Genomic DNA, 21,176 nt, shown 5'->3' on the forward strand with positions numbered 1-21,176 from the left:
ACAGAGGGTGAGGGGGTGGAGGGCAGAACGGTACACCAAATGACTGCGTTGTGGGAGTTGGAAGATTTGAAAATATCTAATCAGAGAAAGAAAAACGGGGGAAAAAGGGCAATTTGAGCTTGAGAATGAAAGTGAAACGAAACAAAGGCAATTTGGCAGTTTGGATGTACAGCGAGGCTCATGTTGATCTGTGTGTTTAGATGAGTGTGTGTGTGCAAGGCAAAACAACAGCCAGTCTGTGGGGCTGAGAAAACGAGATTTTGAATCCATTTTGAAGGCACACAAATGACCTTCAGGCCCCCACAGTCAGACAGTGTCCTGTACCAACCTGATTATTATCTGCTGCTGAGTGAGAAGGGGGTGAGAGACAAGTCAGAGAGAGGGAGAAAGCGGGAGAGAGAGAGAGATGGAGTGCGTCTGTCTGTCCAGTAGCTTATAAAAAGTCCATTATAGTGTGCCTCTATCAGTTTGGGCTCTCCCAGATGGACCCTGGAGTAAATGGACATCACCAGAGAGCTATAAGCTCAGATTTGATATACGGCTGAGAAATAGCTCTGTGTATGTGCGTGAGAGTGTTTGTGTGTGTGAGAGAGAGTGTTTGTGTGTGTGTGTGTTTGCAAGTGCCTGTTCAGAAAAGTGCATTCAGTCATATGTGCGGCACTGAAAGAGCTGACAGTAGTCACCGCAATTTTTTCAGTGCCACTGTTTTCCTACGTACCGTTTACTTAGCACAGTTGTTTTACCATATTACCATATGTGCTCTCCTGCCACGCACACACAAACACATACACACAAACACACACACACACACATACAATCTTCCCAGCTTAAATCCCGGCTCAGTCTGACAAAGGAGCCTGTGGCTCTAACTGGCTCTGCCCCAATCCCCTTCCCCAGCCTGCTGCTTTGTACGGGCTCAAAACCGCTTTACTGCATGACGTTTATTTATCAGCTATATTTACTTCCTATTGTGTGGAGGTGTGTAAGGGTCTCAGGGTGTGTGTGCTAGTGCCACATCAAGGTATATTTGAGCTTTGGTGTCCTTGCTAATGTGTGTATTTGTTTGTTGAATAAGCTGTGTTCATGTTCTCGAGCTAGTGTGTGTTCATTGAGGGTATCACACTGCTCATTGCATCGAGTAGAGGAGTCTGACAGAAGCCCCTGCCTGCTGAGTGATAGCGCTCAGCAGGCTGTGAATGGGACTTTGTCCTTCTACATGCTACTTTATCAACTGTTTGTTTGTCGGGAAGAAGGAGAGAAAATAGCCCCTAGCAAAAGGGGGGGGGGGACTGGTTGCTTTATTCTCCGCAGTTGGGTTCTGACTAAGCAAAGAAAGTCTTATCAACAAGTGGTTATCCACAAATAACAAGCAAACCCTGACCTTTTTTTTTGAATAAGCTGTTTCTGCACTGCACTTTCCAAAAAAATAGCTAGTGAAGTGGTAGCTCTTCCATTTGTTTAACTAGTTATTGTTCACCTATATGTAGAATATCAAAGTTCACACACAGCCAACCACATCTCTATGGTTTCTATTTGCAGTCTGAGTGGTAAGGACCAATCACGACCTACAGTCTTGGCTAAGCAGTGCGTGTGGAGAGCTAAAGATGTAGCACACATTGACCAACACCTCAGAATCCACCATCGATCATCTGATGGCAATTTTGCATTTTCATATACAGATAAATTATAGATCTGAAGTTACTAATTGGACTATCAAGGAATGTAAACAGCTGGCACACGGGAGAGGAAGTCTTGGCTCCGGATATCGGATATCTGAATATCCGCTTGCTACATCGGGGGACCTGCAACCTTGGCAAAAGCCTCAGATGCAAAAATTTGTCTCAGGAAAAAATTCCGGGACTGCAAAATTACTAAACTGGAACCTCACTCAGGAGAATGCACAGATGTTCCCAACAGCCTACCAATATCAAACATATACTCAAACATAGATGGCAGCCAGCTAAGTATGACTGGTTTTCTTCATCAAGATCCATACATTACGAAATTACTGAAAATATCAAAAACACCCCATCTCGCAATGTCACAGATTAGTGAGAAAAAATCCTTGATATGTCCCTGTATCTAGATCCACACCAGTTTAGTTAATGAGGTCTATTCTGGGCCGTGACCAGTCCTCCATCCAGAAATCTGTCCAGTATGTTTTGTGTAACCCTGCTGACAATCCGACTAAACAAATATGGACCTGGGTGAAACGTTCATCACCTTCACGCAGGTAATTATTCACGTGAGTCCGCTGAAACAGGTTGACACATACAAGGACGATCAATCTGCCTCCAACATTTATTTCTCTTCCTTCCACATCAGCTGTATGAAGTTCACTTTGAGCACACCTTGACTTGTGACTCAAGTGCTCTCACGTCCTGATTATATACTGAGGCCGACCTATATATTCTTTACTCTTGATGCACCTGTCACACTGGCGATCTCTTCATTTGTCAAGGGGCGTCCCTCAGATGCATTTTCACTCCACTGACACTTCTATCAGATGACACAAAACCGGTTTCTGAAATTTCAAATCTCCACCTCTGCTCCCGGCCAATCACTGGATTATCGACCCTTCTCATGATTGGAAGTGATACTGCCAGCTATAGATGGAAAGTAGATTCCCCTGGAGATGAAAAACAGCTGAAAAGGGTGGAAAAAAGAAGTGAGGATGAGAGAGGGCAAGATGATTTGATGAAGTGTGTGATGGTGTATCCATTAAAGTGCAGTCCAGAACATTAAACAATATAGTTGAGGTTTGTAAAGGTCAGTACTCTCAAGGGGGTTTATCCATATTGATCTTTCCTTTGAATTGTGCCGGACTCGACGCCAGTGTCCGTCTAAACCATACGTGCCTGAGACTAAACAAAGAGAGAGACAGAGACAAAAAGAGGCAGCGATAGAGAGAAATGAAGAGATAGCAGGTCCTCACTGGCCATTTTATGTGAGACATTACTCCTCTGTCCTGCTTCACTGACCTCTGTGTCTCTGCAGCACAGATGTGTAGACCATACACCCACACAGAGGGCTTTATTTGGGCTGGATTCTGCCAGAAAATGATTCTCAAACCCACAGATTGGGACCGGCACTTCCCCTGTGCCCTCTAGAAATGAGTCAATACATTGTCTGAAAAGTTTAAAAGTCACTGTTGGCTGGTGGTATCTCATTGTTTCATTCGATTAATTATGCAACTCGTGAATCCTCTCGGCCGGCAGTCAGACCTTAAGCCTACCAAACTAACTTAAGTGGATCAGTGGGGAGGTAATATTAGCAGCACATATTTTCCTGGGATCACATGGTCTGCATCACTAGCTTTGCGCCACCTGTTTGCAGACATGAACAGCAGGAGGTATTTGAAAAGGATGAGGATGGGGAGGGTCTTAGATTTCACACAGAATTAGACAAAAGCGGGCTTCTTATTTCAGCCAGCGACTGTGGCATTCGCTGGCTGAAACGATTACTCTTACAACCAGATTTTATAAGCTGTACTAGTTAATGTGGCACCTTTAGAAATGATTACATATGAATGCAATGAATATGTGCCCAATTACTTTCATTAAACATTTGGTTTGAAAACAAACTGTCACATTTAACCTATCTTCCCACCAAAGCACTTTCAGTGTAATACACTTTTAACCTGTACATAACCCGTGGCAGGACAGTGCAGAGGGGAACCCATTCTCTTTTCCAGCAATCAGGAAACACAGGAAACTTATTTTTGCTGATGCATTTATTAACTGGCACACTGTGACCTATACTGTACATTACTGCCCTAACTGTTAATCTGTTTGTCGCCTACTCTGCTCACATTCGCCATCTCTTTTCTCCCCCATCTCTTTTTCTAACTCAACCACACACTCAGCTAAGAGTTTAGAGGTGGTAAAAAAAAAAATAGAATAGATGTGAAAAGAATTGTGTAATGGCTGAGCAAAATTAGTTAGGGATATTGGGAAATGGGTGCATATATGTGTGCGTGTGCATGCATATGCAATAAAATTGAAATGAAATGTGTGGCACTATTTCACAAAAAATAAGATAATAATAAATCAGATATGTTACAATAAACAATCACATGAAACTTCAGAACATCCCAATGTCCCTGAATAATTTTGAGTGGTGTACACCTTGGCTTTGGAAATAATGCAGCGTTGCTGTTTGGGTAAGTTTGTTAGCTGGACATGCCATTGTTGGCACCTCATGTGAAAAGAAAACATCATTCAATACATGCTCCATACAGTTCTGCTGCTGTATCTTTGGCTTTTAAGGTACCAGAACTCACCCTTAATAAACTGTAGCCATTAAAGCTTGACTGGGCCTCTGAGCCTAGTAACTGTTGCTAAGCTATGGCTGGGCAATTGCTGTTCTGGGAAGTGTTTCACATACAATCATCTGGAGAGAGAGAATTATAAAGGAGCTAGAGAGGAAAAGTATTCTGGTAGGTGAAAAGTTCACTTTTTGCATAAGTTAAACCCAAGTTTTTTATTTCCAGTTGCATCTTCAGCAGATGAATATTGATCTGTTAGAAGGATGAGTAGCATTGTAAAATCTAGGGGCACATATATCCTGTTTTTCATGTAAACTGTTACTGTGAAACCTGCAGCTAAGCAAGTGGGCGTTAGTACGTGCGCTGCCCTGACTGTGGCTAATGAAGACTTGTAGGTCCTAAGGCTGTTGGCGTGTTCAGCTCAGCTCTTGGTTTGATTGTCACATTAGCTGCAACAATATTGAATCTTTTTTTCGGCAATGAGATGAGGCGAAATTAGAATCTTTGTATTGCTTTCAAAAATATTTTCACAGCGCCGTTGCTGCACTTGCTAATTTCTGTTTGCGAGGAAAACAAAGTGAAATTAGCACCCCACACACAAGCACACGGTAGCTATTCCTTTCACCCAGGGATGTAGCCAGCTGCTGATATCTTTTCGACAGCACACCGAAACAATTATGATATTGCTCCTGTGGTTAAAAATATTATACTCTGGCCTTGGAGCACAAGTGGTCCTGCTGAGAACAACGTACAAAACAAGGGAATAGGATGAAGACAGTATGAGTGAGAGCAAGAGCTAGAGGATTAAAATAAATAAATAAATACATAAAAAAAACAAATCAGAACATCGCTACCGATGGGCAATTTACAAATCATGACAGACCCACAGCAAACTTTCCAGGTATTCGTACGCACGTATGTGTATTCCGAGGCAGGGGAGGATGTGCTGAGCATGCAGGTGTTTTTTATTCTTTCTCGGGTCATCTCCTTTGATAGAGGCTAAGGTGTGGAACATTTCAGCGTCAACCATTGTTGCACTCCGTGAACTTGTATATACACACACAGTCACGTTGCCTGTGGATGATGCGTCGCAGACAAACCATGTGTCTCAGTTTCTTTGCGTAAATGCAGCTGCTACAAAGGATCCCATGGACAAGAACTGAAAAAGATCTGCTAAATCAAAGATTGTTCCCTCAGCCGAGGGAGTTGATTAAGTCTTGTGTTGCTGAAACTAAGCCTACAAATCCATTTGCACAGATCGGAACAGTCTGCACTCAAGCCTCCGTATGTTTGTATCACTTGAGATAAAACTGACTTAGATATGTTGCATGATTTCGCTTTCTCCAAACTCTCTTTCTAGGCAGTCCTTCCACAAATGCTCTTTGAATGAGGTGTTCCAGTTAAAATCATCTCTCATATATACACGCTAAATTGTGAATATCATCATGTTGTGTTCAATGTATGTTTATTTCATTGACATCCCATGTTTTCCCTCTGAGCCAACAAGCTGGTCAGAATTGACTTCCTCCTGATTTTCTGTGGATAGATTGGCCTCATCGTCTTCAGCACGATGTGAGCTGAAGTGTCTCAGCGTGTTCTTTAAATATTCAGCTATGAGGAGCGAGCCAAGCAAATGTAGGCGTTTATATTTTTATTTAGCCAAAGTCGTGTTTTGGATGTACTAAAAAACTTGCCTTTTATGACTTCTCTGGATGAACAAAATAGCAGTGGGTGCTGATGGGCACCTATTACCTTTAAATTCTGCCCTCAGTGTGCCTCGACACAGACCCGGCATCCATTCGCCTGTATTTGTTTAATCCTAATGCAAATCCTTGTCTTTTCCAGACACGTATGACGATGACCTGAAGGTGAAGACCCAAAGACCACGATCAGCTGACCAGCCAGGTGTGTTTCAGGCACAAACAGGTGAGTTAGTAGTGGGTGTGTATGTGTGTTTACAGCTTGGAGCGAAAGCAGCCAGCTTGACCTTTACATACTGTTTGTGTAACTGAAGATAAAGAGTACCATATGAATATATACATTTAAAGCGTGGCCAAACCCCAGGGCAGCTGCTGGGGTTGACCATTCACATGTGAGTATTTCAAAATGAGAATTTATGTGTGTCTTCAAAATCGTACATAATTAACAGGACTGGAAGGAAAGATTGATGAATTATTCATGTCACGATGCATTAAACATATTAAGAAACGAATGTCATGTATGTGTGACGAATCTGCCTTATACATGACATTACATGTTGGCTGCTTTACCCACCCAAGAACAGGTTGTACGCTAATTTGAGCATGCACACACACACAAACACACACACACACACACACACACACACACACACACACACACACAGGAGGGAGTCCCTGCCACGAGGGAAACCCCTGGCTCTGTCTTGTCCTTCTCCTCTGTTCTTCCCCCTCCTCGCTTCTCCCCGTTCTTCCATTCCTCCAGGCATGTGTGATGAGCTTAAGCTCTGACTCACGGCATGTTAATGAAGATGTAATGCGATTAACGGACATGCAATTAATTTGATTTCCTTCTTTGCCATGTGATGACGCCTCCATCAAAGGACACGGCGCTCATAAACAATTTATAGAGAGCAGGGGGGGAGAAAAGAGGGATGACTTGACTCGTAGTTTCTGTTTTCAAGGGCGTAACTCAGGGGGAACAATGGGACGGTCTCCACAGCTGCCTGGAGAACTCAAGATCATCTGCCAAAACACCCAGTCTGCGGAATTTATTAACATATGAAGCTGTTCTTTTTAGCTTAAAGCTGTGTATGTTTTACCATAATTCCATTTCTAATAATATTGCCTTAAAACACATCTCTTAACACATCCTTATGTTTATTCAACAAAGGTTCATTCTTATTAAGGGCTTAAGTCAATTAATAATATCTACAAATCATTTACTGCCCATACTTAGTGTGCTGGAATATCATATATCTGTTAATAATAAAGCATCACAGGTGAGGCCATGTGGATATTATGCAAATCTGTCATAAAACAATAGAAGCAAAGCTCTACTGTATAACAAACGATGAACTAGAGCTGTCATTTCTCTTTCAGAGCAACAGAGTTGCAGGTTTTTTGTTTTTTTTTCTGACAAATGTATAGATTGTGATGTTGTTTTTCTTTTTGCGTTGTGATAACACAGCATCGGTGTCACAGTCCTCCAGGGGAATATTCATTTTATTTCAGTCAACAGAAAGTGAAACTAAAAAGTGCTTACAGGAATCAATGAAGCCAATATGTTCCTTGACATGCGTCTCCACTAACAACAGCACCTGTACCTTCTTTGCAATGACTTTTCACTGAGTGCCTGCTATGATATAGCGATGTGTGTTTTGTGATAACATAACAATTGCAAATGAGCCCTGTGGTTGTCTGCTTTGCCTATGAGCGCACAGAAACAAGATGTGTTGTGTCTCCTGTCGCATCTCCCTCCAGGCTGTGGAGGCTGACACTCAAATTTTGGGCTGGTTACCGATATTAAGGATTTAAAAATTCTGGTAGCGGCTGATATAAACACATTTTATTTTGAAATGATTACTCAAATGCGGTTATCAAACACTTGCACAGATATGTATCAGAGATACATATCAGGCTGCAGGATATGGTCAAAAACAATATTGTGGTCATTTTAGCAGATTTTGAGGTTGTGATATGATTCCCGTTCAGTGGGAATAATCATTTTTGTGTCATAGTTTTTATTTTCAATGAAACAAGGTATTAAAAACATGAATCATACACCTGGAGAGCAGATCTGTAGACCATGGCGTCTCTGTGGCACTATAGTACCTCATCATTATACTGGTTTCTCACACATATGTTACCTTTACTGTAAAAGTGCAACTTCTTGTGGATTTTTCACTGAAACAATAAACTTTACTGGGAATTTGATAATGAATTTTAATAGAAAAATCACCCAAGTATATGTTTCTGCATCATAACGAAAACAAAAAAAAAAAAAAGGGATTTTCACATTTGTGCATATTAGACAACATGTACGCCAATATGGATATAACAGCCAATGTATTGGTCGGGTTCTGATAAAGATAAAGTTTATTATTATTATTAATAATAATAATAATCTTTACTGTTTTGTGACTTAACCTTTCTCTGCACACTCCTGTGTCTCTCTCCAGGTGACCCCGCTGCCGAGGAGTGGTCGCAGTGGAGTGTGTGTTCTCTTACCTGTGGGCAAGGCTGGCAAGTGAGGACGCGATCATGCGTTTCTTCTCCCTACGGGACGCTGTGCAGCGGCGCCCTGCGGGAAACACGCATGTGCAACAACACCGCTTCCTGCCCAGGTGACCCTGGGATCACAGGCTCAGGTATCTATCTGTATTACACCCTCTATGGACTGATCTATCAGCACTACCTGAATTCACTGTAGTTTGCATAGCTGACTGATGACTGACACTTTCCAGGGTGTCTGCCTCCCCACAGTGCATGCTGGGATATGCCCCCAGCCATTGTGACCCTAAATAGGCATTAAAAGGTCATGAAAATAAACATGCAAGCTTCAGCAGTGTTGCAAAATGATGACCAAACACACAGTGCATTGCAGTTCGAATGTGAGCCTCTTTCTTCTTTTACTGTTTTGTTTCGTAAATGTAAAATATGACAAAATGCAGCTTTAAACAATAGGCTTTCTGTTTAGCACCTCACTCGAGCGTGCAGCATTTATTTGTCATTCTACAACGTGTTAAGAAAGCTGAAGAAAATAATGACAGTGTGAGACTCTGTCACTTTTGAGGAAGGTAGGCGGTACACACACACACACACACGCACAATCAAACACACCACATGGGCTCTGCTCAGCCAAAACATTATCTAGCCATGGTGTAGGAGAAAAAAAAAAAAAAAAAAAAAAGCTAGAGAATGAGAATGTCATTTTGTCACTTCAATTCACACTACTGGCCGGCTGAGAGTGAGAGAGAGAGAGAGAGAGACAGACAGAGAGACAGACATGACACCTGAGCTCCATGTCAGCAAGTCTATTAGAGCTGCCACAGCTCAGAAATTCATACTTCCTGGCATCTCTATCTTTAGCTCTCCTCTGCTCTTCCACTTTTTAATCCAGCTCCGTTCTCATTCCTCTCGTCTCGTCTATATCTATATCAACATCGACTCACGTCTGTAGATATACTGCAGTATGGAAGAACATCAACGGTACAATACGATGCACAATGAAGACTAAGATGTCGCATTCATGAAGACAAAAATTGTTAAATGTAAATTCAGTGTCTTCTCACATGACAGTTACAGTCACAGAAAACATTCAGAATGATAACTGCAGTTGCTCTTTTGGCTTGGCTTCCAGCAAATTGGTTTTTCATTTTAGACGCCATGGCAGCTCCAAAATATATTTAACCAATCAGCTAAAAAAAAAAAATGTTACGCTCTGCCAAACAGGGGGAGTGTATTCAAGCCTGCCTGCTTGCTACAAAAATGGCAGGAGCGACAATGAGGAGCTCCTCATCCATTTTTTCCTCGGCAACACACAAACCAATCAAGCCAGATCAAGTCACTGATGGATCTTGTGTACGACTCATCCTGAACAACGTGAGTGCTGCTCCGGTTTGATTGCCGCTGTAGGTCGTTACAAGAGACTGATGAAATTGTGAAGCACCGCCTATCCTGCACCGGTTTGATTGCCCTGATTGCAATTGAAGTGAAATGCTGTATGGCATTGGCTCACTCCTACCTGGTATTTGTCCCTTCCCTAATCCACTTCTAATGCTCTGTCCACAAAGAATGTAGTCCTGCTCTGTAGAGCAGACTGGTAAACTGGTTGCGCTGATGTGGAAATGTTTGGGTTTAAAAAAAAACACAATGCAGAAAAAAGATGCTTGGAGTGATTTAAAAATTTTTAATTTCCAGTGAGGTTTACTGTTTAAGTGCACTGCTTTAAATTTTAGTTCATTTGTAAAATGTTCGACCTCAATTACACATCCTTGTCGTAAGTGTTTGATAACCACATTTAAGGGATTACATTGCAAAAATATGGATACTGAGAAATATATGCTTTTTTTTTTTTTTTTTTTTTTTTTGACTTCCTAGTGTTGGTATATGCATCGGCCCTTTGTCACTTTAGTTGCATTATGGGTAATGAGTCCCAGTGTCATTGGAGTGCAAGCTAGATCGACGCGGTATTCCTTCAAAGTTAAGGCTGTAGCATTATTCTTGGCCTGAAGGGATACAGCCGAGGGATCCGCCAGCTTCACTTCTGCTTGTCCAGATGGATGACAACATTGAATTTGTTTAAAATCTTGCCCTGGATATTCTTCCTGGTGCAGTCTTTCTAGCAGCAGGACTTCTAACATCATCCTCATCACCGATGTTTTTACCAACATGGGCCAAGCGAAATCCGAAATGTTTCGTTTGATCACTGTCGAGACAAAATCGATCTTTTTTGGTGCTCCACTGTAACGAGAGAATCTATTTGGAATATCAATCCAGAATATGACAAAGGCAGTGATCACTGATGCCCAGACTACGCAGCAGACTGTGTCCTCTCTCAGGAAATATCAAAAAAGCCTGTATTTTCTTCACTGCCAGGGCAGAACAAAACATGGCCCTCTATTCATGTTGAAGGACAGTGAGATAGTCTCTAGTTTATAACTTCTCTGAATCAATGCTACCTAGGAGAGAGAAAACAGACAGACAGAAACATGGCACCCTCACACACAGGAATTCTAAAAATCACAGTGATGTGTTTGAGGATGTATTAAATGAAAGATCGTTGCCCATAACTTCTGTGCGGACAGATAACACAGAGCAAAAGTGAGGCCACTACTGTCTAAATGTCATTGTCACAGCATGGGGTGTAGCCATTGGACTAGCTGCTAAGTCTGTAGAGCACAGTTTTTAAGACAAGGTCTTTGATTTCGAGCACTCGCATGCTTTCACATGTGAGTCACTCGGTGTTTACTGATGCAAGGGAAAAAAAACGAGAGAAGCGAGAGGGAACATTTTCCTTCCCTGTCGGTGCATATGCTAATCTTGTTTTTATGCAAATGTGCCAATGCGATTTGTATGTCTAAGTGCCTCATTTTCCATTCAGTGTCGATATTAATATCCTCAGCCGTTCCTTTGATGGAATATCGGTTGCTGTGTTATGTTCCGTTTATTATTTAATTTTCTTCCCCACTCCTCTGATGTTTCCTGACGTGGTCCTGGAGGGGTGCAGGGGCACTCCAGGGATCGCCCGGATGGGATCACACCAAATTCAAGTAGACTGGGAATGTGAGAGTGGTAGCGAAGTGACATGAAAGTGTTTAATGTTTAACTTGATGTGACTGAATTTTTTACATAATTTTTTTTGAGAATTTTTGGGGGGTAATTTTTGAGCTTTGCATCTAATTGGGGCACAGTCTACATGCTTGCTTGATTTGTTAATCTCTTTGCTGCTGGATCAAGCCCTGTCTATCTTCCAATAGGGACTCTTAAACAAACATTTAGCAAAGTAGATAGAGGCAAACACAAGTGCATACAAACTCATTAAGACTGCAGCAGTTTGGGCTTTCAACTGAACCACAGTTTTATACTTCAAATAGTATAAACACTGCACTTAACATGTGAGGCTTGCTGTGAAATTAAACGTTTCAAGAATTGAACAGCTCCTCTTTCAGTTTTGAGAGAACATTGTGTGTACATCTACGTTTAGCTCATGCTTGAATGTGTGAGCTATGCCTTTCAAACCTGCTGTTCAGAACACGACGGCCAATTGTGCCAATATCTTGATTTGTACAAAGGATCTGCAAGGGAAATGGTTTCAGCCAACGTCCTGTATCCCGATTCGTATGCATTTACTCACAACCACAAATATTCACGGCACGCAGGCATAAGTGAACACACTCTCGCACAGTTTCTCCTTAAGTATCCTGAGGTGTGGACAGTGCAGTCTGCATACTTAATCCATTACGTGGATTTGCCAGAATTTTCTATTCGACTTTTTACCATTCATTTGTGCTTTTGCACAAGTTAGGACTTAGGTCGGGTGTGCTATGAGTGTGAGTGGATATGTCCCTGGGCGCAGGGCTGTGCAGGCTTGTACTGTATGTGTGTCTGCACGGGTTAGAGGACATCAAAGAAAAGTAGCTTGGACAGAAAGCCAATGAAGTGAAAATAGACATTTTTTCTCTCCTCGTTTTTTTTTCATGGGCAGAGCTCCTAAATTAAGGTGATACAGATAATCAATTTTAAGTAATGGTCTGGCTCTTGACAAAGCAAACTAGGCAGTAATTGGTCCGGCAAATTAACTTTTTTAATTTTTTTTTTTTTTTTTGAATATGCGCTCAAGTATATGGCTTTCATGCCCCAGAGCGTGCAAAATGAAGTAGTACCCCTGCTTCTCTTCTATTTAGCCACTGCTCATTTGCCAGAGATTCAGTGACATTTAAAACACAGAGCGGAACAATGGTGCATTATGAATACAGTATGTCTGGGTCAATGCGTTGTCAAACGCTGCAACATCACACTTCCAGTAATCATTCAAGCAGAGAGACTGAGGGTGCATGCAAGGCTGCAGTCATGAAGTCAGGGCAGACTCATGCAGATGGGGAGACACACAAAGTTGCACACGCGCACATCCTCAGACGGAGCTTTAAATAACGCAACGTGCCGTGCTGTGACCCCGGATAAAACCACGGGTAATGATGTTAATCCCGGGGATCAATATGTTGTGCAAGTCTTATTACTGTCTGCTTCGACAACTACAAATAAATGTAAAACTGATATCTTCATACAGCATGCATCATTATATGGTCGTATATTTATTAGATTTTAAAGGCATGTTTAGAAGTCATGCATCCTCATTACACACAACCCTATTCTCCATGGTGCTTGGGATCCGTGCTCTGATGAGTGTGCGTGTGCATGCATGTGTTTGAATAAAACAGGGGGGGACTTTTTTTTTTTTTATATCTCTTCTCCTGACTTGCTTGTATTTGCATCAGAAACCCGGGCCAGTGTAAGTGAGTCTATGCACTTCATCATTTGCACATATTTTTCATCTACCCCTCACAAAGTGGAATTTTCTGGAGTTCATGAACTTGATTCTGTGACCGGGTGTTATACAGATCTGTCGCTTTGTGGTTTGATCAGCGCTGATCAGTTTGTTATATCATTCTTTTTTATCTGCACTTGCTGCTGTAAACACGCTCTTCTCCAACTCCCTCTGTGACTGCAACCCTGATGGCAATAAAAATCCCTTTTAATGTGCACAACTGAACTACAAGATGAGCCGTTTTATGTAATGCGCTTTATGGAATCAGGAAAAATAGCATAATTGAGATAGTTACCATCCTGCTTTATTAAGGCAGGAACTATCACTTGATGGGGATTATTTTGGTTTTAAGTGGTGTAATACAATCCTAATCCCAGTATCAGGACATGTTTGTAATTTGTTTCATCTTTAATTTGCTTATCTGCCTCCACATTCTTCCGTCTCCTGTTTCCGTCTCCAGCTGATATTTTCTGCTTTTGATGAGTCTTAGGCCAAAAGCTGCTTCTAGCTAGATTTTATGGACAAATTGATTGGCTTTCAGCAGTCAGACTGCAGATACACTTGTACTGGGTTTGAGAGATGGATATTCGATTTGGATGAATAAGTAATGTCTCACAGGCCTATAGCGTTGTAGTGAAAAAAAAAAAAGATGCAAAATAACAGAAACCCTTGCTGAATTGCATTTGTTTAGCTTTTCTCTGCTTGTAATTGCTTCCTGAGAAGGATTTGCAGTTTTTAAATTAGATACCCCCAAGAAATTGGCTTATCTACCATGATCTATGTATCTACGCCAGATATATTTTATTATCATCGTCATGATTTATTCAATTGAATATCTGAAATCTTGTTTCACGTTTGATGAAATATTTCGGCTGACATACTTCAGCCCAACACATCAGCCACCAGCTGCATGAAAATACTGCCTGTCAAATCAGTAACGACAACTTCTTTTTTCGGCCTTATTACCGACTCAGATTTGGTTGCACTATTAAAACTTCAGAAAGCTCTTTTCTAGTTATGACTTTAATAATGTGGGACAAGGTGGCACGCAAACAGGCCGTTGATAGTGCATCCAACCAAAAGACATCATCTGTGTTTTGGCAGCGTTGAAGCCATTAAGAACAAACGGCAGACTCAAAATGTGATTTTGCTAAACTAGCCAGTGCTTTTTTCATCTTCATTATTGATATAACTTGTGATCAACTAGATCATTTTTGGGAGTGTAATTCAAGATCAATTAGTCAATTTATCAAATATCCACCCAGATATCTGGACCAAAATTAATACCAGCGAGATAATGTTAGCTTTGTCAGGTGGGTTAGGTGGGTCAGTTATTCTAAACCTAACGTAAAAACTTTTTAACATGGTTGAACGCTTTATAATGAGTTGTGTATATGTCTCTACTGAGTAAACACGTATGTTATAACCAGGCTACGTTTTTACATAAGAACAGCTGCCATCTGCCTCCAGTTCAGTGAGGCCCACAAATGAGCTTGCTTGAAAAGGCATTTCATTAAACAGCATAGTAGTCTATGAAAAAGCATCTCAAATGAATATCAGTGTATACAGTCTTCATGCTTTTTTTCCCTCCTTGCCTCTCTGACAACATACAGTATAGCCGCTTTGTGCAGCAGCTCAAAGACTCATTGATACCATGTGTTGCTGATCTATCTATTTACCAGCTGTACATGTCTGGGTACTTCTTATTACCACCGTCTTCTCGCTCTCTTTCAGCCTTCTACTCCTGCTCCTCTGAGCCTTCCTTCACAGAGTAGACTTAATTATTTATCGCCATGATTTATTTAGCTTTGCTCAACACAAGACCAGCAATCTCCATCCTGCAGTCTCTAACTTTCTCTCCCTCCCTCCCCCCCTCCGTCCTCCCCCTCAGTATATCTTGCCTTCTATCTTTCTTCCAGCGTCTCTCCAAAATCCGCTCCTCTCTCTTTCTTCCATCTCCTTTAATGTGGCCTAATCTTCGCTGGTCTCTCGGCGAACATTTCTGTGTTTTGAAAATAACCTCCTCGCCTTTCTCAGCGTCAGTCCTTCAAACTTTTCGTGATCAAATCTTTTTGTATTTTTTTTTTTTTTTTTTCCAGAATTTGCTCATAATCTCCTCTTTTTGTCATGTTCGGTTTCTATTCTCTCCCGTCTTGACACTCATTAACCAAACCTGTCACTCATTTTCTCCTCCTTTGGAGTCTCCTATTGAACATGTCTTTAACATACTAATATCCGTCTACCATCATTATTCCCTCTAGTCACAGGTCAGACATCTCCAAATGATTTCAGCAATTATTTTTGTGCATGTGTGTGCATCCCACATTGCACAGTCTGCCAGTGTCACAGAGTTAAAACACGGATGAAGTCGACGTGTCCCTGACAGAAGTAGCGCTGAGAGATGCAGTCTGGAAGTCAAGTTCATTATCTGCAAAGTTTTTGTGCAACTCTGCTGCTCATTTATTCTATTTTGAATTAGTTCAGCTTCCATCTGTTGCTAAAAATGGGATGAGACGTGCAATAAAGAGGAAAAAAGAGAGAGGAGAAACATTTTTAATACTTTAATTAGTGTGTGAAGTGTTTGAAGTGTTTGAAGCCTTCGGATCCTTTAGTTCACTGTTTATAGTAACTGAAAGCTCTTTCAGAGGCAGACCTACCATATTAACTTCCTTGTCATGAGTCAAACTGCATAACCGCATGACTTCAGATGTCACTGTGTCCATTCCTGACCTCCATTTCTATTTCATAACGTGGGTACAGATTCATTATTGCCATTTATTTTCCTTTGTTACTGGAATGTTTCTGTGGAGGTCAGAACCTCCCTCGTGTTTTTTTTAAGGAATGTGCTCAGACTCATTTAATGTCATGTTTCTCTCATTCTCTAACCCTCCTGCCTGCGATGGGATGCTCCCCTCCCCTCCCCTCCCTCTCTCCCTCCCTCCCTCATTCCTCATCCCCATGTTGTGTTTGTGCGTGTGTTTGTGGGTGTTTGCAGTGCATGGGCTGTGGGAGGAGTGGTCATCATGGAGTCTGTGCTCTGTGACCTGTGGGCGGGGCTCCAGAACCAGAACCAGGAGCTGTGTGAACGGAGCCGGGGTCATGGCTTGCGGACAGCCCGAGATTCAGACCAAACTCTGCAACATAGCAGTGTGCCCTGGTTAGTACCATCCCCATTTACATGATACACCCGATCTCTCTCTCTCTCTCTCTTTGCCTCTCTGCCTATTCAAGCATGACTTTCTTTTTCTTCTTCCCCCTAATCACAAAACTTACTTTCACAGCTCTCAAATTTACATACATAAGCATTCGTATTCTGTGTTCTTCCATTATAGCTCTTCTACAAACCAAACGTGTCTGTCCTCTGGCAAAAGAAATGTGGACTGAGGCTGCATTCATGTCAAATCACTCGGACTGACAGGGAAAAAAAGCAGAATGTCAGCCTTCTAAAATTCTAGTATAGGATATTGGTAAATTCTTATAGGCATGTTATCTTCCACTCGGTAGGAACAACAATGTGTCAACGTACTTTGCTGAAACAAAATTCATTATTGACAACAACGGCAGCTCTGGTTGAAACCAAAGCATCAATATTTGACCAACCAGTTACAAGACTCAACAGCCATCGTTCTTTCTCCAGGAAGAGTTAGAGTAGCAGTCCAGTCTGAAACACCTCAACAACATTTACAATTCATGATGCCCAAGGATGGAGCCTAAAGATTGAAATGTTCCTGTAGCTTTTCCTCAGGCGACACCATGCGGTTGCCAGATGTTCAAGTCCTTTCTTTTACCACCAAATACATTTTGTTGCCGTCAACATCAGATGTTATTTCTGTTAAGTGTGGTTATTTAGCAAATATTACCATGCTGACAAGCTAAACTTGGATGATAAATATAGTAAACACTGGCCTGCTGATGGTCAGCATATTAGCATTGTCACTGTGATAGCGTCTTTAGAGTTACGTTAAAGGGTCATTCCATGTCAACTCACCAAGGGCTTCCTTTAAAACCATGGCACCTTGCAAAATCCCATTTCTAGCTATACTCCAAATAGCTTTTAAGATTATTTGTTTTATTATTTATTTCCCCTGAACATCCAAGAGATCCCGAGGCACTTTGGCAACATGTATTCATTTTAGTGTTTGTTGCTGAATCATTACTGTAATTTACCTGAACAAAGAATTTGTCATTGTCAAAAATTCCTTTTCACTTTATTGCAACCATGTTTTGGTTCTGTGTAGTGTAAAAGTACACATATAGATGTTATTTGGTGACAACTACAGACTACTTATTAAATATAACTTCAGAGCTGAACATTTAAAAATGTTATATTACCTTAGTAAAAAATGACTTCCAGTTATTGGTTTGATTACTGTAACCATTCAGCAACAACTATTTGAATGAAGATTTGTTACCTCGCTTCCTTAAAGTCTCTCGGTTATTCAGGACAGATTCCAACCAAATCTGGTTTAAAAAATAAGCGATTGGCGAAGTTCAGAATACACATACAAAGAATCATCAAAAGATGTTGCTCTGAGGGGCCAAACTTAAAAGGACTTTTATCCAATCCAAGTATTTGGAGTATGGCTAGAGGATTGTGCAAGGTGCAATGAATTTAAAAGCTGTGTCAACATTAATTTTTTGAAAAGTGAACTGAGAAAAGTTCTTATTTGGATCAGGCATTCTACAAGCTGCATAAACTTATTGCTGCCCTCGATCGTTTGTTATTAATCCTCTTTTTGAATTTCTACATTTTAGTCCAGGTATCCAGGTTGAGTAAAGTAAAAACAGTTTCTCAAGCATCTTCCAGGTCTCTGAACAGCCTCTGTATTTGGTGACTTACTGCTGAAATTAACTTTGTGTTCATCACACTAAGAGTAAAGTAGTTGACTGGCTTCCTCTTGACTGATATTAAACAAAAAATATATATTTCCATTACTCAAACAAATGTAGCACAATGCAACTCTCTAACTTAGGCCTAATGTTCATTTAAGAATCTTTAATAATGATCCATGAACACTTACAGTTCGGACTACTGGTACTGTATAGCGGTCTTCCTGTTCTGCTGACATGGCGTGAATGCAGCATAGCTCCTGTCTTTCCTGTCTGCTCATGCTCACTACTTCAACTCCTCAACAGAGTTTTCAGCTCCATATTCGTCCGTGATCAGCCGTAGAACACATGCCCACTTTTCAAACTCTCCCTCAGACATCCTGAAGGCTCACAGCCGAGCAAAGCCTTTAGTTGGGACCTCTATGCCTCTTCCATGGTTGGCTTGGTTTAGATTACTGAGAAGTCCTTCAGTGGAGCTCTTCTGCTATTGTCTCTGAGATTACCTGTTGGCTTTTACCTTGTCAAGGATAGCAATAAGTCAGTGGTGCAGCCCCATCTAGTTCTGGTGTTGAAGGTACCTCAGGACTTTATTCCATTCTTGCTCAGACTGTCCAGCTGAAACATCTTCGTCAGACTGCCACTGGAGTGGAAAAAGAGCGACCAATTGAAATAACATCTCAATGGAGCAGACTCTGCTGAGAGAGGAAAAGCTTTCGACATTTCAAAACTTAAAGCCTACTTCAAGGCATGAGCAATTTTGATTGTGTACTTAGCTCGTCTCTATAAAACTTCGAAAGCATTGACATTAAAAAAGGAATATTCATTGTTAATATTCAATATTCATCAGTGTTTTAATTCCATCTGTGCTTACCACGTTGGCAGAATATAAATAGAGACACTAAAACAAAAGATGGTTTGAAGCAACATTGGTGGCTGCTTTCTGAATAATAACATTTTTTATCCCTGGATTGATTTCAGTCCAAGTGAAAGTGTGTATGCTTGGATGATATGTAATCACTCACAGGCTCAACAATTATCACAGGGGGTAAGTGATTTTCTTTTATTATCACTAAGGCAAAGAATCCTGTATCATTGTCCATATTAAATGATACATTATTATGTGGCTGCTGCTGGAGCTGGTCTGGTCTGGAGCCTTCATGCGTCCTCACCCTCCCTACTGCCTGATATTCTTCTATTTATTTATTCATTTGTTTGTTTGCTTTTTTTTGTTTTCATCTCTTTCAAAGTCGGGTTGTGTGAGGTTAATATTTAAATAAAACAAAACTGTCCCCATTGCCAGACGAAGAGGCTGCGAAAAAGTTGAAGGAGGAATAGGGAGACGTCGTAATCTAAAGTATGGCCTCCGGGATGTTTTGCCATGCTGTTTGGGGAACGGGCAAAGGAAAGAAGAGGGTTTGGGAGAATGGGTGCGCTCGTCCTTTCAAGGGCCTTGAGGAAATACGTGTATGCGTGTCTTCATTTGCTTTATGTGTTTATATATGCATCTGTGAATCTATCACAACAGATTCAGCGTGCTTTTGGGAGTTCAAAGGCAACGGTGCTTTGAAATGTTGAATACCAGCAAAGGCCTTTTGGCACAAACGTCCCTGCACAGAGAATAGAGCTTTTAATGGATCTCTTGTGTGTGTGTGTGTGTGTGTGTGTGTGTGTGTGTGTGTGTGTGTGTGTGTGTGTGTGATACAGACGCATGCCTCAGTTCAAGCCATAAACTCACCATATACTATGCTGTACTGCATACCCTATCCTGTGTATACCACCGTGTGTTGAATCAATGTAGTTTTGAAGTTAATCAAATTGAACCCTTGTGCTATTATTTAACGACCTCTCTTTGCCGTAGCGTATCTCATACATCTCTTTGTAGACACGTGCTTGCCAGAACATATAAGACGAACGCACGCATGTGTGGGCAGAGCCGCAACATGTTAATACGATCGCATAAAAAAAGACAATCTACAGTAATACATAAAAAAATAATAATAATAATTTTATCGCATCCAGAGCTTATGTCAAGAGCTAAATGGCACTCGCGTGTAGGCAGAGAGCCGGCTGGAAAATGCCTTTTACGTTCGCCCACTTTTTTTTTTTTTTCCTCGCAACATAAACAGTCAGTTGCGAGCCAAGCATACACAGGGATTAATGGTCTTAATTACAGGCAAATTAAAAGTTTGTGGCTTTGGCAAGTAAACAGCTTACCAGCACAGAGCTGCAACGCTGTGTCCCTACGTAAATATGCTTTTATCGTGTTTGTTTGTTGGCATGGTGCTTTTTTTTTTTTTCTGCTGCATAAAGTCTGCGCATATGTCGAGCTCACCTTATATGATACAGTTCCCCCTGCTGATGAGTGATACTTCGTCCATGTGATTTTGTTCCTCTTGTGCAAACTTTGCTATAAAATCTTTCTAATTTGACACAAGCTCCCCGCTGCCCACTCCGTCCTTTAGCAACTTTGGTGCAATAGTATGTGTGTCCTTGGTTTTCACAGTGATGAGGAAAGTGTCAAGAGTCAAGAGTGTTTTTCTGGTTTGTTCTTCCTTTGGAAACTGTTTTAGACTTGTCAGTTTAATGACTCGGCATTAGACCGGAGTAATGTCACGTCCACACTTAAATTCCAGTCCACGGCTCGTTCTGCGTTTGTCAGCCCTACAGCAGCTAGCTGGAACACTGTCCGAGTCGCACACAGCGTGATTGACCACATTACCAAAGAGAGTTGGCAATGCTTTCCCACTTGGGAGAAGCAGACAAATACATTTACTGCACTGGACTTCACTTTCTCTTAAAGCCCCTGTGTACAGTATATGTGCCTCAATATATCATTCTGAGCCAGAACAAGAAGGGTTCATGCTTTGAATTGCTATTGTTAATAAAGAGGCAAATATACAGGCTGCTGTACAGTCCACTGTGCACAACATACACAATCCACTGTACAGGCAGGTCTCCTCTCTTTAATGTATAGCTGTATCCCATTATAATTTATGTGATTAAATGTTAGCATTGCCCTAACTTAATTAATCAAATTCATAAATACTTTGTC

General features: G+C 41.2%; 1 protein-coding gene across 4 annotated transcripts in view; it reads left to right on the plus strand.

Annotated features, from left to right (window-relative positions):
• The window catches only part of adgrb2 (adhesion G protein-coupled receptor B2), a 216,505-nt gene that overhangs the window by 103,241 nt on the left and 92,088 nt on the right, over nt 1-21,176 (plus strand). For all 4 annotated transcript variants that reach the window (XM_037091276.1, XM_037091268.1, XM_037091259.1 and 1 more), the window contains exons 3-5: nt 6,113-6,193; nt 8,427-8,615; nt 16,290-16,451. In XM_037091276.1, coding sequence (XP_036947171.1) covers nt 6,113-6,193; nt 8,427-8,615; nt 16,290-16,451 — 432 coding nt within the window. The remainder of the gene's footprint in view (nt 1-6,112; nt 6,194-8,426; nt 8,616-16,289; nt 16,452-21,176) is intronic.

This window comes from Acanthopagrus latus, chromosome 3, assembly GCF_904848185.1.
Source record: "Acanthopagrus latus isolate v.2019 chromosome 3, fAcaLat1.1, whole genome shotgun sequence".
Lineage (NCBI taxonomy): Eukaryota > Metazoa > Chordata > Actinopteri > Spariformes > Sparidae > Acanthopagrus > Acanthopagrus latus.